The following is a 16,747-nucleotide window of genomic DNA, read 5'->3' as shown; positions in this document are numbered from 1 at the left end:
ATGGCCAAATGGTCTAAGAGACTATATTCCTTCATAGATATGGTTCATGTGTCATCTAACATTTCATAGCTGCAAACTACCACTACAGTATACAGATGCATGATAATTAAGCAATGACCAGAGGAGGTGTGGTATATGGCCAATATACCACAGCTAAGGGTTGTTCTTTACGCACGGCGCAACACAGATTGCCTGGACACAGTCCTTAGCCGTGGTATACTGGCCATATACCACAAACCCCTGAGGTGCCATATTGCTATTGTAAACTGGTTACCTACGTAATTAGAGTAGTACTAATAAATGTTTTGTCGTACCCGTGGTATACCACAGCTGTCAGCCAATCAGCATTCAGTGCTCAAACCACCCAGTACATAATAACTCCTATAGCCTCTCTTTCTAAAATGATGCAGTGCCCTCAGAATGGTAATAAAACAGAACATCTTCATTAATACGTCTGTTTGGAATCATTTATTAAATAATACTGGCTAAGGCTAACACGTCACAACAAAACACGGGAGGAAAGGAAAAAGTGAAATGATCTGAGTCAGTAATAGAAATAAGACTTTGTCAAGGAGTCAATTTAATGCAGTGTTTCTTAATCCTGGTCCTGGGGGCCCAAAGAGGTGCACATATTTGTTTTTGCACTAGACACCTGATTCCACTAATCAAAGTTTTTATGACGAGTTGATCGTTAGAGGAATCAGGTGTGCACCTCATTGGTTCCCCAGGACCAGGATTAGGGAGAAAAACCCCCAGATTTAATCAACTACCAAGAATCTCAAAATCAAACAAATAACGTAGCTGCTTTTGTCGTTTATGTAAGTCATTTAACATTTTGTTTTCTTACACACATATAAAACAAGATAGAAAAATACATTATAAACTTGTAACAATGGCTGCAAATACACATATTGTTTTCTCATAGGAAATCATTTGGGTATGGTCGCACACCATCCATGGAGTAAATGCTAACAGGATCAGTTGTTCGACAGCATGGGGTCCTACAGAATAACACGCTTGATTTGCACACTCAGAAAAAAAAACCACCAGGTCAAGAATAATGCTGTCAAAATGGCACAGATAAAAACAATCTCTGATAATAGCATAACAGTAACATTACTAAGGGATGGGATGCCATTCTATATTGGTTCTGATGTCTCTTCACTCACAACCAAGGAAACCATTTGTTTGCTACCATTCTTTTATCACCAGTACAATTATATGTAAAATATTCATATTCGCCTCGCTTCAAAGTCAATCCATTGTCTTATATAATAATGACTTCCGATAACAATGATAATAACACGTATCATATTAATGATTGAGAATCCATACGTATTCATCATTTATAATGGATTATAATAATATGCAATTGCACTGCAGAATCATTTCGCAAACATAAATACTGTAACTGAAAAGAAATGGCACACATGAAGACAATCTGAGACACAGAAACTCTTCATACACCACCAGAGGCCATTCTGTTGCATAGTAAATAAAGAGGGGGATGTGGAGCAATCTTTTGGTGCAGACCAGGAAGTACACACAGGCTTTACAGTCAATCACTAGGTACCACAATCACATAAACCCTTCTCCACCAATTAACACAGCACGTGTCGAGTCAGAAGTAAGACTACAGACCCAATACTCCTTTATAGGAAGTAAATCAGGAGGGCAGAAACAGACACGTCCTCATCTAATGGGATAGGTGGTATAGAGATACATCATGGTAGAGGGATGTGGGATGTCAGCTCCACGGGGAGTGGGATGTCTATGCCAATGACAACTCCTACATAAGGCAGTCCAGAATGACACTTCTAACACTACTAACTGTAAAGACGATGCATGTCAAGATGTCCTTGTGTGTAAAACCTAGGAACTGGCATGAGTAGCATACTACTGGATATAATAATTGGTGAACTCTGAGGCCATCCTCAACAGACAAAGACAACCGGAGTCTCAGGGGCGTCACAGTGAAATACTATAAGGCCAATCATTTTCTCAGTTCAGATACAAACTGGACATGTTACAGCTCTCTTTTATCATATATTTGTCCCTTTAGGACAGGGTTACCCAACTGGCGGCCCGCGGGCTGAATTTGGCCCACAGGGGATTTTAATTGGCCCCACAAGACTGTAAGAACAGGCAAATCAGCTCCAAGTGATTTTAATTTTCTCTTCTAAAGTATCACCACACATAATAGAGTGATATTTGTGATCATATATAAATGTGAGCAAGGTTTGAAACTTAGTTTTAGTCAAATATTATTTCTGTTTGGGCTTCTTGCGGTACATTTGCAGTCTACAAATTATTTGTATTTATGTCCCAGCCCCCTGACCATCCACTTAAAAATAAATTGTCACGTGGCTGAATCTCGTTGATGATCCCTGCTTTAGGACATTGTACCAAAGGGTCTAATGACCTAGACTCCGACACAATTGGTATATTACTAAAATATAACTGATATTACTACTCTATGGAGCCACCAAAAATAACTTGTGTACCTACCTAGAGTCACACTTAAATGATGGTGGAAGGAGACCTACTGTGTCTGACTAGTGTAGCAACAAGGCTGAGGTGACTGACTCCGTCTCAGGGCATCTCTGTGGCTGACAGACTGTGTGTACTGACCTGGCCTGCAGCTTAAAAGGCTGAGGATGACACATTCAGATATCAGAAACCATAATAAGGCACTTTGTTGTTTTTCCACTTCAGTTAAATGCTCAACCCCGAAATCAAATGAAAGGTTGTTTTGGTCTTCACCTCTCCATCCACAGAAAGAAAACAGGATTGTTTTCATGACATAAAGGGTTTAATTTTTAATTTCTCTTTACAATACTTGAAGATATAAAAGACTATGTTTTTGAAAAATAGATATTTCTCTTTGCCATGAGCACCCATGTATAATAAAAGTGTCTATTTTCTTTACATAGGTGTTCTCTCCCCCATTTTTACACATGTATCTACAATTTCAATACATTTGTACAGCAGATAGGCAAGCATGGCTTTTACATCCTAAAAAAAAAAACAGTTGACTGCAAGATGTTCCTTCATGGTAGAAAAACAACAACAATGCCAGGTAACGGGACAGGTACTCCACCTTCTATACGCTTCATACTCTGTTTGACCCCTAGTCTCTCTTCAAGTCCTGCTAGAAGGAACCCCCCTCAATTTCCATCTCATAACAGAACCAGGATTTCATAGAGAGTCAGTGAAGGGAGAGGGGTAATCAGTTGGCAAGGATATATGGGTGGACAGAGAGAGAGAGAGAGAGAGAGAATGAGAGAGAATGAGAGAGAATGAGAGAGAGAGAGAGAGAGAGAATGAGAGAGAGAATGAGAGAGAGAATGAGAGAGAGAGAATGAGAGAGAATGAGAGAGAGAGAGAGAGAGAGCGACAGAGAGCGACAGAGAGCGACAGAGAGACAGAGAGAGGTGCATGCACTCTGCTCGGGAAGGCCTCACCACGCTGATATACATTCAGAGCCAGCTCCGTTACCATGACAGTGGGAAAGTCACCTGGGCGACATGCGTACGGTGGGTTTGGGCGGTCGGAGGGGTGGGGGGTGCCGACCTTCTCCATCTTCAGTCCGGATGAGGCGACCAGACGTTACCAGGGTGTTTTAGAGTATGGTGTGGTGTGTTTGGAAGTTGTCTGGCTGGGGACTCGTTCAGTGATGCTCAGAGGGGGCATTTCAGACCTTATTGCTTAACAATGATTCAGTGCAGGTCTAGAGCCAGGGTCAGTCCCCCTATTAAGCAGACAGGGCAGGCAGGTGTGGGCCGCCAAGCCATTATAGTGTGTCCATTATTCGGCTGATGAGAAGCTGTGCCATGACTGACTGTAACAAGCCAAGGCTGCTTTATGTGTTCTTTCTTTCTACCGGAGAACTGATCTGCGGGCAGGCAATGGCCAGGTCATCATGTGTGAAGAGTTCAGAGGTCAGAAGGTCAGGGGTTAGTTGCCAGTGGCGGCTGGGGGAAGGGTTAGGAAACAAACAAACAGAAAGGAAAGAAAAATAATAAAGGAGAGAAACAAAAAGGAAAGGAAAGAACAAAGATTGAGAGGAGATTAGTCTCGGCTAGTGACAGCAGGATGACAATATGATTTAACCAATCAGAGCTATACCTTGCATCCATTCAACCCACCATATGATTTCTCCATAACTGGGACTGACCAACTTACACGTGTCACAATGTGTTTCCATATATTTCACAACACCAGAGCGCTGGAGCGAGAACGTTGTGTAAAAAAAAAGGAGAAAAAAAGGAATGCATTCTTTTGTTAGTATAGATACAGGACAAGTCATATGGTGGGTTGATTGAATCCAATAATTCAGGAATAACTCTTCATATATTTTAATACAGTGTCATAAAATCATGAAAGCATGATTTTACATAATATGAACGACAGCCCCCCCCCCCCCCCCATAGCTCAAATGTTAAAAAGGAGGAAATTTAAATAAGACAATAACAGTATGTCTAATTGTTAGTAGCAGTCAAGTGAATAGACAGTAAATCAAGGCAGAAGAAAAGATCAAAATGAGATGGAGGAAGGAATAGTCTTGGACAACAGTCAGTAAAATGATTGTTAACTGACTGTTAAGAGTCATTAGAGCCCTTCAGAGGTTCAAGAGTCAAGCGGCTAGTAGTGATGGAAACGAATATTAATAAGTCTTATTGTTATAGAATAAATTAATTTAGAGAGGATACAATGAGAAATTCAAGAAGACCACATCATTGTGGACAAAATCATTTAGGGCCAAAACAGTGTGTATAGTTTTTTTTTACTCAATATAATTTTTTATTGCCTTTTTAAAGTATGTTTTCTATTTACAACAAACATGAAAATCCTTGCCTTAATGGTACAAAGCAACACTACATGGTATTTTCTAGAATAGCACACTAGCCATGGAAGTTGAAGCCGTGAGCATGCTAAAGCTGTCACTTCAGCCGGTACCCTCAGCTTAGGAGACAATAGACAATTCACAGGACACATAATATAAAATGCACTTGCATATAAACACTGAAAAGGTCCTGTCTTTTGTATAAAGCCCTAAAATATATTCAAAAATATAGGACATTTTCTAAAGTGGTTCTATAAAGCTGCTATGTGTCTTTCCTACAAATAGCCCTCTAGAATAATCCTGGCTATTTCTTTGCAAAATACAAGTAAAATCTGACATTTCATATACATTCCTGCTTTATATTTTTAATATATATATTTATATATATATTTCAAGAAGCCACAAGTATATACTATTTTCTTTGCAACAACAACAAATAAAAAGAAGCTTACAGTAAAACGTAAAAAAAATGTCTCAAGGTGATTTTTTTTCCTTCTCAAGAAATGCATTCATACTCTGGCAATTTCTCACCCATAAAGTGGAACCCTAGAATTCTCTGTCCAATCCACAGTGGTCCGTTTAAGACTTCTTCAGCTTAGATCATACATGTATTCATTTACTTATTTCATCGTCTGAGGTTTGTCGTAGTTGTCACTTTTTAAACATGTCTGCCCTTCTGACTGGAGCAGAAGAGATAAAAAAAATAAAAAATAAAATGCTTTTACTTTTTTAAATCATTCAGTGCAAAATAAGTTCTGTGGCGTAAAGTCTCTCTTTTCAAACGAAGCAAAGTGCAACAGATGTAAAGAAAACAGAAAGGTGTGGCTTCTTCACCAGAGACTGTAAATCTTACTGTATTAAGAGTTTGAGAAAACTGTGTATTGTTGAGAGCTGTTGTAAACGCTTTCAAATGCACTGTAAAATGTCCAGAGGAAAATCTAAATCAGAATATACTGTATAAATCTCTAGACCCAATTGATGCACTTATTTGATACTATACTGAGACTGTTCAACATCTTTGCAAACATGAGCTGATAAAGAAACCCACATTTCAGATGCCATTTTACATCTGTCTCCTCCCCTGCCTCCATCAGAGACAGCCTGCCTCTAAACACACAGGTTTGACTGGTTGGCCTGCATTCAATCCACCTGCCTCATGGTTCACCATCCGAACCGCACTGAATCACAAATGTCAATCATATTATATTGTATTACCTTAATGTTTGGATAAAGTGTTGTCCAAACTTTTAATGTTGTAAAACTGTTAATCAGAGTATGGGGCCAAACCTATGAAGAGGTAGATTAAATACAGGCCTTTGTGCAATTTAATCTGATGTTGGTTTCTCATTAATTATGTCAGTGTTACCTATCCGTTACCATTATCAGATTCTTTTACTGTTGATTAAGGTTTGACCTTTTAGTAATAATATGCACTTCTTAAGGAACTCCATGTTGCAGTTATTTTTTACATTACTTATTTGTTTTAGGGCAGATTCGGCCTGTAATGTTTTCAGAGGCAATTCACAGTCTGCTCTACAGTGAAATCTGAATATCCTTAGATACAGTCTGTATAATATACTGTGTGTATCTGAACCTTGTTTTGTAAAGACAATCACTGACTCATTACTGTGACGGGTCATGTTGATGATTGGCATAAATAAGTTTTCTTTTTAAGTGTATAAGGATTCAAGCAATGTCCAACAACGTATAAAGTGCGACACTATGACTGTACATGATGAACATACAGTGCTATATGTTAAAGGGATAATTCACCCAAATTACAAAATGGATTACTGTGGACACAGTGTCAGGGAAACTAAACCAAAACATGTGTTGCTGTGTCATACCTTGTCCGACTGCTGACAGGGTAAAGAAACCAATACGTTATTTTGTAATTTGGGTGAACTCTCTCTTTAATTGTTCCATATCATTTAGCAGCAAAAAAAGGTGATTAATTAATTAGTTATTGAACTTTCATTTAATTTCACTGGATTGTTCTATTTAAATGTATGTACTAAAATGTGGCCTCATTGATAAATACACTGCTTGTCGGCTGTTTTCAATTGGCATTGGCATCAAATCTCCTGGCACTTTGCAACCGTTTCCTTGATTAGGTACGAGTAATTATCTGTAATGAAATGTCAATGTGATGATACACAGTGTGTGTATGTACAAGGCACACTTGTTGTATGAAGCACTGAGGTCTAAGGATGAAAAAGAGAAGACACTGTAGACTACAGATCCTGCAAATTCCTAGTTGCCTGTGTAACTTCACACATGGTTCCTTCTCCAGTAACTTACTCAATTATTCTCAATATTCAGTAAGGGTAGTAAAAGTTCTGCATGGACTTTAAAAAAAGGAGGGCAGGAAATGGGTAGACTTCAGAGAGTAAAGGGTTTGGCAGTTGTGTTTGTTTACCTATCTGCAGAATAAGCTATTTCCAGTCTAAAGCCCACCACGTGTCCACCCCTCTCTACTCATAAGGCCGCTGTTGAGACTTTTGACATTAAATAAACAATTTAATTTTGTATCTAAGTTACTATAGTAAAAATGGGAAGCTACTGCAGTCCAATTAGACAGTGAAAAACAAAAACAAATAGGACATGACAGGTTTACACCCACTTTTGTGTTGTCTTTGACAATAAAATGGGTCAGATTCTCCAAAAAGTAATTTCCGCAAACAAATAAATACAAATGGACATACTTGATCAATTATAGTGTTACATTATCCACTTAATAAGGAGTTGAAGACTTAAGTGCATAAAATTGCAAACTTCTCGTTCAACAGAGTGGGAAACTAAAACACAGATAATTGTATCTTCTTTCTTTTAGAAGGGGTATAGTCCATTATTTGTCATCAACATCATGTCAGATTCATAAAGTCATCGAAATAATGGAGTGGAGTAGTTTGTTTTATAAATGCAGGTATGCGTGTTTGTGTCTCTACCTAGATAGCAAAAGCATCATTATCCTACTGTGTTGTGGTCACTATTCCTCAGAATCACCGAAATAAACGCTCTCAGAGGCCAAGAGTAGGAAGGGGGTGCAGTATGTTGCATCACATCACAAACTGGGACGACTAGCTTAACAATTTGTACATATTGCAAAACAGATCAGGACCAACAGTGAGCAGGCATTAGCAATAAAACACAAAAGCATAGGAGCTAAACTAACCTCGGTCTGCGGTCACTATCCTTTGGTAAGGATGGACCCGCAGTTCGTGCCTTCGAACTTTAGTAGTCACTGCACCTGCTCGGATTGCAACAACATGACCAAAACAAGGATTAGGTCATTTCATCCTTCACCATTTCCATCAATTCAATTCATCATATCATAAAGGCTTATATATGACCAAACATGTAACAAAATTAGGAAAAATCATTAGAAATACAGGTTAAGGCACAAATTATACTCATATATTTTGTTGCAACAAGGAGAAATATTGGACTTAGTAACATCCATGACAATGGAGTAGCATTGACTGTAAGGATCCATTGTTTACTCGAGTCCTTGCTACAGATTCACAGACATTAGGCATTTATGCATTCACAAACACACACACACACACACACACACACACACACACACACACACACACACACACACACACACACACACACACACACACACACACACACACACACACACACACACACACACACACACACAGAGGGGAGCTTTACTAGTCACATAATCTCAGGTTGAGCATCAGGAAGTGCATCTCTCTAGTTATTCGTTTGAAATATAATACTGATCACTCACTCTCTGGTTAAAGCCCAGAGACGAAAGCTTTTAGGCACATTTGCAGTAATAAAAAAAGTAACATCTCTTATTAAAAAAAAAAAAGGCAATGAATTAAGTGATTAGTAAAGCGAGACAGTATTTGTAGAGATTCTCAAACCCAGACATAGCAGTCAGTGAAACAACATATACATGTGTGGCTGCATGTGTACAGGATGCACATACCACCACACACACATCATGCATGGTATAAAGAGCTGTGCCTCTTTGGGGAGGTTGGGCCAGTGTAAACATCAGTAGTGAGGGGGTCTGTCTGTCTGACTGCTATAGGCCTGACTCATGGTTCGATATACTAAGAGGCCGTTGGGGAAACAAAAGTGTCTGTGTGTTAACACTCAGATCGAATGAGGGGCTCAGTAAGGATCCTTGAAATGATTTTAGCCTTTCGTGGGGAAAGCCACACCTATAGAATAAAGGAAGGGAACCGGGAATTGGTGCCAGGAGTGTCCGGCGGTCCTTTGAGAAGCATCACCAGGCCCTATTCCCAAAGCCATTTTAGGACATTCCTTTTGAGTCGATACAAAAAAGCTCTATACAAAAGGGCCATGTTGTTCACTCACTTACTGTTGTTTCGAGTGGCTTCACTTGAGCTGAAATAATAATTTGGTGAATTTTATGATAAGAGTGAAGTAAAGACTGTCAGTGTTGGGACAGAAAGTCCTAAAATCTCTTTGTGAATAAAGCCTGTCAAGCCTACAGTAGATGCTTTAACCTCGTCACCAACACACCCCACCACTCCCTTGGCTCCGTAACCCCTCTGTCCCGACCTCCGCATGTTACCTCTCCCGATGCCCCAGAGCCACACCCAAGAGAGAGGGTGACGGGGGACTCCGCCCCAAGGGGGGTCTCCAGCAGTGTGGGGCTCAGTGCTTATTCTCCCTCATCATCATACACAGATATATCATCATCATCATCAGGACAGGAAATCAAAAAGGGTTGATCAGTAACACACACGTCACTTTGAACAGACGTTCAAAGAGGAAGGGCTGAGGCTTCCCCATGTGGCTTGTTGTTGTTCAGAGAGGGCCGATCCTCGACCAGTCCAACGTGTGGTGGCGGGGAGGGAGGGGGGGGGGGAGGAGGTGTGTGTGTGTTGTGTGAGGGGATGGAGGGAAGGAGGGAGGGAAGGGGGTGTTTCTTTAAAAGGGAGGCCGGTTGGAGGGCTCTCCTCGCTGCACAGTGATGGGAAAGTGACAGGTCTGAAACCCCAGGTAGAGGGGCAGCTCTTCGGCCTTTGAGGACGCTGTATTGGTTACACAAGAGAGAGAGACAGGGTGAAATCTTCGCCGGGCTCCGCCGCTCCTCGACCTCCACCCCCCGCCCCTCTCCTCACAGTAACACCCCCTCTCCCTTCACCCAGACACACAGTTGGAGGCTTGGTCCACTGCACTGGGCAGAAAACTGGCTGCTACTGGCTGACACGGTACAGACGGACTATTTAGAATGTGCTCAACCCAATTGGACAAGCTGCTGTTGGCATTTTGATGCATTGATAGCAGTTCAGGTTTACACTGTGCCTTTGGGAGCATTCTTAATGGAGTCACGTTGTGTTGGTAATATGATATTTCTAATCTGATTTTCTAAAGTGGCTTTTTCAAAGCTATAGGGCCACGTGTGTATGCGGGGACCGGGAGAGAGGAGGGTAAGGACCTTTTCCTAAATAAAACAGCTCCCTCTTATAATTCACATCGAGCCAGTGGAGCACTTAACAGCCTATTTATTTATGCACACATTACTTAAAGGGCTTTTTAGATGAGAGAAGTGTCTCGTGACAGTGAAAAGAAAGATGCAGTAAAGAGCTGGAATGTTTTTTTCTGTTGCTGATTGGGGGTGGGGGGATTATTTAGGAGGTGTGGCGCAGGATCAGCGTGGGGGCGGGGTTCCACTGGCCGTGGGGGTGGTAGTGTTGGTGGGGGGCTGCGGGGCAATCGCAGGGGCACGCATTCTTACCTAACACCCCGCTGGAGTCGATGGGGTACTCCAGGATGGAGGTGGCAGGGGCCAGCGTGTAGGGGTAATCGTAGGGCGACGCGTATATGAGGCCCGCCTCGGGACCCTGGGTCATGACGCCCGGGTGGGGCGAGCCGTTGGGCATGCAGGTCTGGATCTGTCGGATCAGGGGCATTAGGGTGGGGCCGGCCGGGGTGGGCGTGCGCAGGGCATTCTGGGGCATAGGGGCGGGGCCGGTGATGATGCGGGGCGCCTGGGCGTTCGCTGCAAAAGAGAAGGCAAGGGCAGCTGGAGTGAGCGGGGAAGCACAGGAGGATGAGGTGAAGAGAGGGATGTGTGGAGAGACAGAGAGGGGAAGAGAGGAGGGAGAAAAAGGAGGAGACAAAACAGAAGTTAGCATCTATCACACATGTCATAGGACACAAAGCATATCAGATAAGTCAGGAACAGGAAAACAAGCTACATAAACAAACTGGTGGACACACTGGCCTTAGCTTCCACTACACAGCATTTAGCACTATGTGAGAGAGCTATTCAAGGCTGGTCTCCATTCATCTCCAGTATTGAGTTAGAATCTGGCACAGCAGTGCTGGCCGGGATTTGTTTAGGACAAACACCATGTGATTGGAATGACGCACGCATCTCCCTCAGCGACACAAAATGGACGCCCAGTCATAGCCAGACCTCCTCTCTTCCCCCCTTCAAAGACCTCGACTCGACCGAGTGCCACCCAATAGGAGAATGCACCGAGGGGAATGCTGAACGTTGCCAAAAGCACCCTCCGTTCAGTTCAGCCACTGTGCATGGCACCACACAACGCTCTTCACTTGTTGTGAGAGAAAAGGAGCAGCTTGAATTACACCCATGAGCTCCCGGACACACAAAGGGCTGTTCTACTGTGTCAGTCAGAGTCCGCCCCGCTCCGGGGACTGGGAGGGGGAGCGGTGATGTCATCCTTACGTGACTTGATGTTGGCGTCTCGGTAGGTGCCGTTGAGGATGGCCAGTTCCATCAGCTGCATCCTCTTCAGGCTGTCCTCTCCCTCCGCCTGCAAAACACAGACAGACAGAACCTGATGAAGGTCTATGGAAACTGAAATGTCAATTTAATGGACAGATTTCTTTGGTATGTGAGACATAAAGATCACCAGTGTGCTGGAATTACAGCAACACATATTGAATGGCGACTCACGTCTGAACACACGTGGATCACACTGCAACTATCTTCTGACAACCGTACAGTCACCACACACACACACACACACACACACACACACACACACACACACACACACACACACACACACACACACACACACACACACACACACACACACACACACACACACACACACACACACACACACACCATCCAAATCTACAGAACTAAATGGTATCCTCCCAGACTACACCACAGAGAGACATAAACTTTCCCACCAATTTAAACTACCCAAATTGTTGAATTGTTTCCTTTGTGCTCCTTTCTGTGTACTGAAGCCATTGATTGGCAGTTTAAAAAGATCCAGCAGCAACCCAGATCTAGATTCAGCAGCAGCAGGGTAATCTGCCATAGAATCTTTAATATTTACATCCACTATAATCGGCTCATCTGCCAGAGTAATGAATTGGAGGAGAAACACTTTGTTCATCAGAGTCCAACTTTTTCACATCAGTGCGATGTTTAATCTCAACGCCTGGAGCAACAATTAACTTTTGAAAATGTAACGCAAAATGTTCCCTTTATCAGAACTTTGATTTGGGAAAATGCGGTAGAAGAAGAGAAGATGAGGGGAAGGAAAAGGCTTTGACCTGAGATGGTACATTCTCAAGCCCCGTACTGTGTGTGTGTGTGTGTGTGTGTGTGTGTGTGTGTGTGTGTGTGTGTGTGTGTGTGTGTGTGTGTGTGTGTGTGTGTGCGTGCAGTGTCTATAGAATCACAGTAAAAATACTTTTGGAAAACAATCTGAGCCGAGTCTCAAATCCCCAGGAGCCAAAAACAACAAATAACTCAAAGGCCTCCTGTATCTAAACATCAATACTTTAATAAGTGACGTCTGCAGTGATTAAAAGTCTGTGAAGAAAAGGCACTGCAGGACTAAATCACTCAGACTCTGTATTTAATCAACAGAGTGTACTAGTTCTGTCCGAGAGTGGTAGTGGTATGTTCGATTCTCTTTGAGCAGCAGCGTAGCATCAATGTGATGTGTGTGAGTGTGCTTTTGGGATTGTTTAAGGACAAAACAGTGGCATACTCCATGCCTCTCCTCTTATATCCCTCAACACATTAGGGAGGTGTGGAGATTTTTTAATCTTGCACAATGGAAACCAGTGTGGATGTGCAAGTACTTTATTATCTAAATATTGAGGGTGTGTGGGGCGATGGAGAGAAACAAAATGGTGCAGTTTGAGGCCATGTGGCGGAGAGTGATGCAGAACCTGGAGTTTGGGGTGTGAGCATGTGGGTCTGGGTAGATGTGATGCAGTTGTGATGTAGTCTCACATATATATATATATTTATTTTTTTATTTTACCTTTATTTTACTAGGCAAGTCAGTTAAGAACAAATTCTTATTTTCAATGACGGCCTAGGAACAGTGGGTTAACTGCATCTTCAGGGGCAGAATGACAGATTTGTACCTTGTCAGCTCGGGGATTCGAACTTGCAACCTTCCGGTTACTAGTCCAACGCTCTAGGCTACCCTGCCGCCCTGGTACAGTATTTATATATATATATATATATATACAGTATATATATATACAGTATATAGTGTATATATAAAAGGAAACTAGAGTGAATTACTATTGGTTTCTATTCTGCTTTAAGCTTGTCTTTGCTGGCCTTGGCCAGTGAGTGGTGCTGTGTTATCACTCATATCAGTGAGTCCACGGTGTCCATGGTGAGAGTCTGTTGACCATGACTGTCTGGCTCTCCCCTCTAGCCTTCTGTTTCAATGGCAGTAGCCAGGAATTGCAGAATTTTATACCAGAACAGAGTAATTGGACCGTCCTGGGGTGTTGAAATGAATGTCCAGACCTTCTGGGTCTTCTCCATCAGATACTGAACAGATGGCAAAGAGCAAATTGCAATGAACTTGTAAATCATGACAGTCAGTGAGAGCCTGGGACATGAACCAGACATTCACATCCATCAACAGTCAAAGGACAGAGGGGTACACTTGCTAGAACCTTCTCGCAGATCTGGTAGGGGCAAAGCATAGCTCTGTGCCCAATTCGCAAACACTATTTTTTGTTTGTTTCTCCTGCTGTTAGATGCAAGTGGAAACTAGCTAACGGAAAGCTAACATACCGGTAACAAGGGATTAACACCGGACTGAAGAGGGACCGCTCTTCACATTCTCCAGAATGGGTTCTTTCTTTTTTAACACAATGTAGCACTAATGCAATTCCACAAAATACACAACAGCAGCAAAAAAAAAAATAGCACATTACCCAAACGGGTTGTCGCATGGAAGCCTTTAGTTTAGTGTATTTACTTCACACAAAGTCACCGTGAATTCAAAGCACACGCATAAATAGCACTGCCGGACTGCGCACAAGACCAGAATGCAGTTTAGAGTTTTCATCAGAACTGAAAATTCGATCCCAGTCCGACCCAAGCCCAATGAGCTGAAGTCCGAACCCAGGCCTCATCTGACATCACAGAAATGTGCCCCCAACCCGAAAAAATGCCAGATTTGTAGAACACAGTTAACTGTAGTGATTTAAACTGGTATTGAGAACTGCGCGGTGGCAGTGGAGTGAGAAGATGAGGAAACAGCCACTGTGCCTAGAATAAACACAGAGAGAGGAAAACTCACCTTAGTTATGGTCAACTGAATTATGAAAATATTGGATTAAAGTAGGCATGTATCAAATTCTTGCCTAAATTGAAACTCCCAAAACCATATCCAACCGTTATACTAATTTAAAGCAATAGTCGTGTGTGTTCACCGAGATTATTATTTCAGCAAATTTTTGATTTGGAAAGTGCCATCGCGCTGTGTTGATACAAGCGTGGGGGACTCGTCTAGATAAAATAATCAATATCCGATTTTTGTTTATTCCGGGCAATGTTAGCTAAATTGATGCGAGTGCTAACGATCATCTTTATTTTAGTTTGCTTATACTGTATATTAGCTGATGAGAACATTTTGCTAGCATGTTATAAAAGTGGATATTGCTCTTCAGCCTGTCCTACACCCGACCAAAAGCCCATGACTTGTCTGATAATCAATCCATATGATTTTGTTTCAATGAATCTCAGTCTATATATTTGGTCAATTGATCTCTGGCTGGACAAGAGGAAGTGGTAGCTCATTTATTCGTTTGCTCATCTATCCCTGATTAGAAACATTTAGCATGCAATAATGTAGCCTAAATCAACTGTATTATTTATCTGTTGACTCACATAGTAGCCTTATACACGGAGTGTACAAAACATTAAGAACATCTTCCTAATATTGAGTTGCACCTCCCACCCCTCAGAACAGCGTCAATTCCGAAGAGCATGGACTCGAAAGCTAATCAACAGGGATGCTGGCTCATGTTGACTCCAATGTTTCCCACAGGTGTATCAAGTTGGCTGGATGTCCTTTGGGTGGTGGACCATTCTTGATACACATGGGAAACTGTTGAGTGTGAAAACCCCAGCAGAGGTGCAGTTCTTGGCACAAACCGGTGCGTCTGGAACCTACTACATTACCCCGTTCAAAGGCATTTATATCTTTTGTCTTGCCCATTCACCTTCTAAATGGCACACATACATGCACAATCCATGACTCAATTGTCTGAAGACTTAAAAATCCTTCTTTAACCCGTCTCCTACCCTTCATCTAAGTGACATCAATAAGGGATCAAAGCTTTCAACTGGATTCACCTGGTTCGTCAATGTCATGGAAAGAGCAGGTGTCCATAATGTTTTGTATAGTCTTATATAAAGGCTATTTTGCTATCGTCCCGATCCTGACTCCTGTCTCGCATGAAAATCCCTAACTTCATTCTATAAATCCATAGGCTGCATTATCAAAGCACCTCTCGCCTATGTACGTCAACATACTTTTAACATATGACATCCATAACATTTCTCCTGCTTCTCTGAGCTGTCTCGTATCGCTGCACGCGAGAGCTTCGGTAGAGAATGTGTGCTCAACAAAAGGTATGAGAGTAGATATGGATTTTTTTTTTTGGTCCCTGTTAAAATACCTTGATATTTAAACAATTTCCTCTCCTCATCTCCCCTTGTTATTCATGAGCTGATCTGCTATCTGTATAATCATCAACTAGATTTAGCCAAATCTGAGATATTCTGTCATTCGTCGGAGGTCATCTAGCTATGGTAGCAACCTTTGGTCATTTGACTTTAGTTTGACTGGCGTTACAACGTTTGTATGTCATTGGCGATCAAAGTTACTCTGTCATTACTAAATATCAGTTTCACTTGCTGTGAAATCTTTACATAGTGGCACAGCCAAGCCAGCAATGTGGCACAGCAACAGTCTTAGCTGGGAGAAAACTGGCATAGTGACCATATCTTGGTTTTAAACGCTTTAAATGGACACTTCCGATTTTTGCATTATTTCCCGGCACTCTCTGAATAAATATGAATTATTCCCAGTATTGAAACTTGGTAGATTTTGGGGGAAATATTCATCCCTACCAGTAGCTAGCTTGCTAGCTCGCATGCCAATCAAGTCTAACTAAAGCTACTGATGAGTGTATCATGCTTGTGACATTATACTAACTAGCTATCCGCAGATCATTTGTTTTCACTTGTCGCATTTGTGCTCGTCGCGTTTTCCCTGTGCTCGTGTCATCGATGGCACTTGTGAGTAGGCTGTGCACCGCTCTGTGTGTCTCTTCCTAAACCGTCCTTGAACAGAGCCAGAGAACTAGCCACATGTATCACAAGGCACCAACAGAGTCAGGTAGACAAGTTGATTCGATTTCTCTTTCTGCCCAACATCCTCTTCTATATATTACACTGCTACCGCTTCCTTATAAGTTGTTTCCATCCCTCTGCTTTACTTTCTTTTGTTTCTCTACTGCACTTCCTCTCTGCCTCCTGCTGTGACAGTGCTGCCATGGGCCCTTTCTGATCCTACAGCTAAACCCTGCCAAGCACAGACACAAATGCCCACTCTCTGTCTCTCT

General features: G+C 42.1%; 1 protein-coding gene across 3 annotated transcripts in view; it reads right to left on the bottom strand.

The window, feature by feature from the left end:
* Nucleotides 1–453: 453 nt before the first annotated feature.
* Nucleotides 454–16,747, bottom strand: part of LOC135510904 (KH domain-containing RNA-binding protein QKI) — a 107,080-nt gene continuing 90,786 nt past the window's right edge. The window contains exons 5-8 of one of the 3 annotated variants that reach the window (XM_064932223.1): nt 11,559–11,646; nt 10,599–10,886; nt 8,022–8,096; nt 454–3,974 (exon numbers count right to left, since the gene is read on the bottom strand). In XM_064932223.1, the coding sequence (XP_064788295.1) occupies nt 3,958–3,974; nt 8,022–8,096; nt 10,599–10,886; nt 11,559–11,646 (468 nt within the window). In that variant the 3' untranslated portion in view covers nt 454–3,957. Of the gene's footprint in view, nt 3,975–4,772; nt 9,892–10,453; nt 10,887–11,558; nt 11,647–16,747 lie in introns of those variants that run through there. The other 2 variants (XM_064932222.1, XM_064932220.1) reach the window with 2 other exon arrangements.

This window comes from Oncorhynchus masou, chromosome 23 (genome assembly GCF_036934945.1).
Source record: "Oncorhynchus masou masou isolate Uvic2021 chromosome 23, UVic_Omas_1.1, whole genome shotgun sequence".
NCBI classification, from domain to species: domain Eukaryota; kingdom Metazoa; phylum Chordata; class Actinopteri; order Salmoniformes; family Salmonidae; genus Oncorhynchus; species Oncorhynchus masou.
Note: the sequence above shows the minus strand (reverse complement) of the source record. Positions and strands in the feature narration are given on the sequence as shown.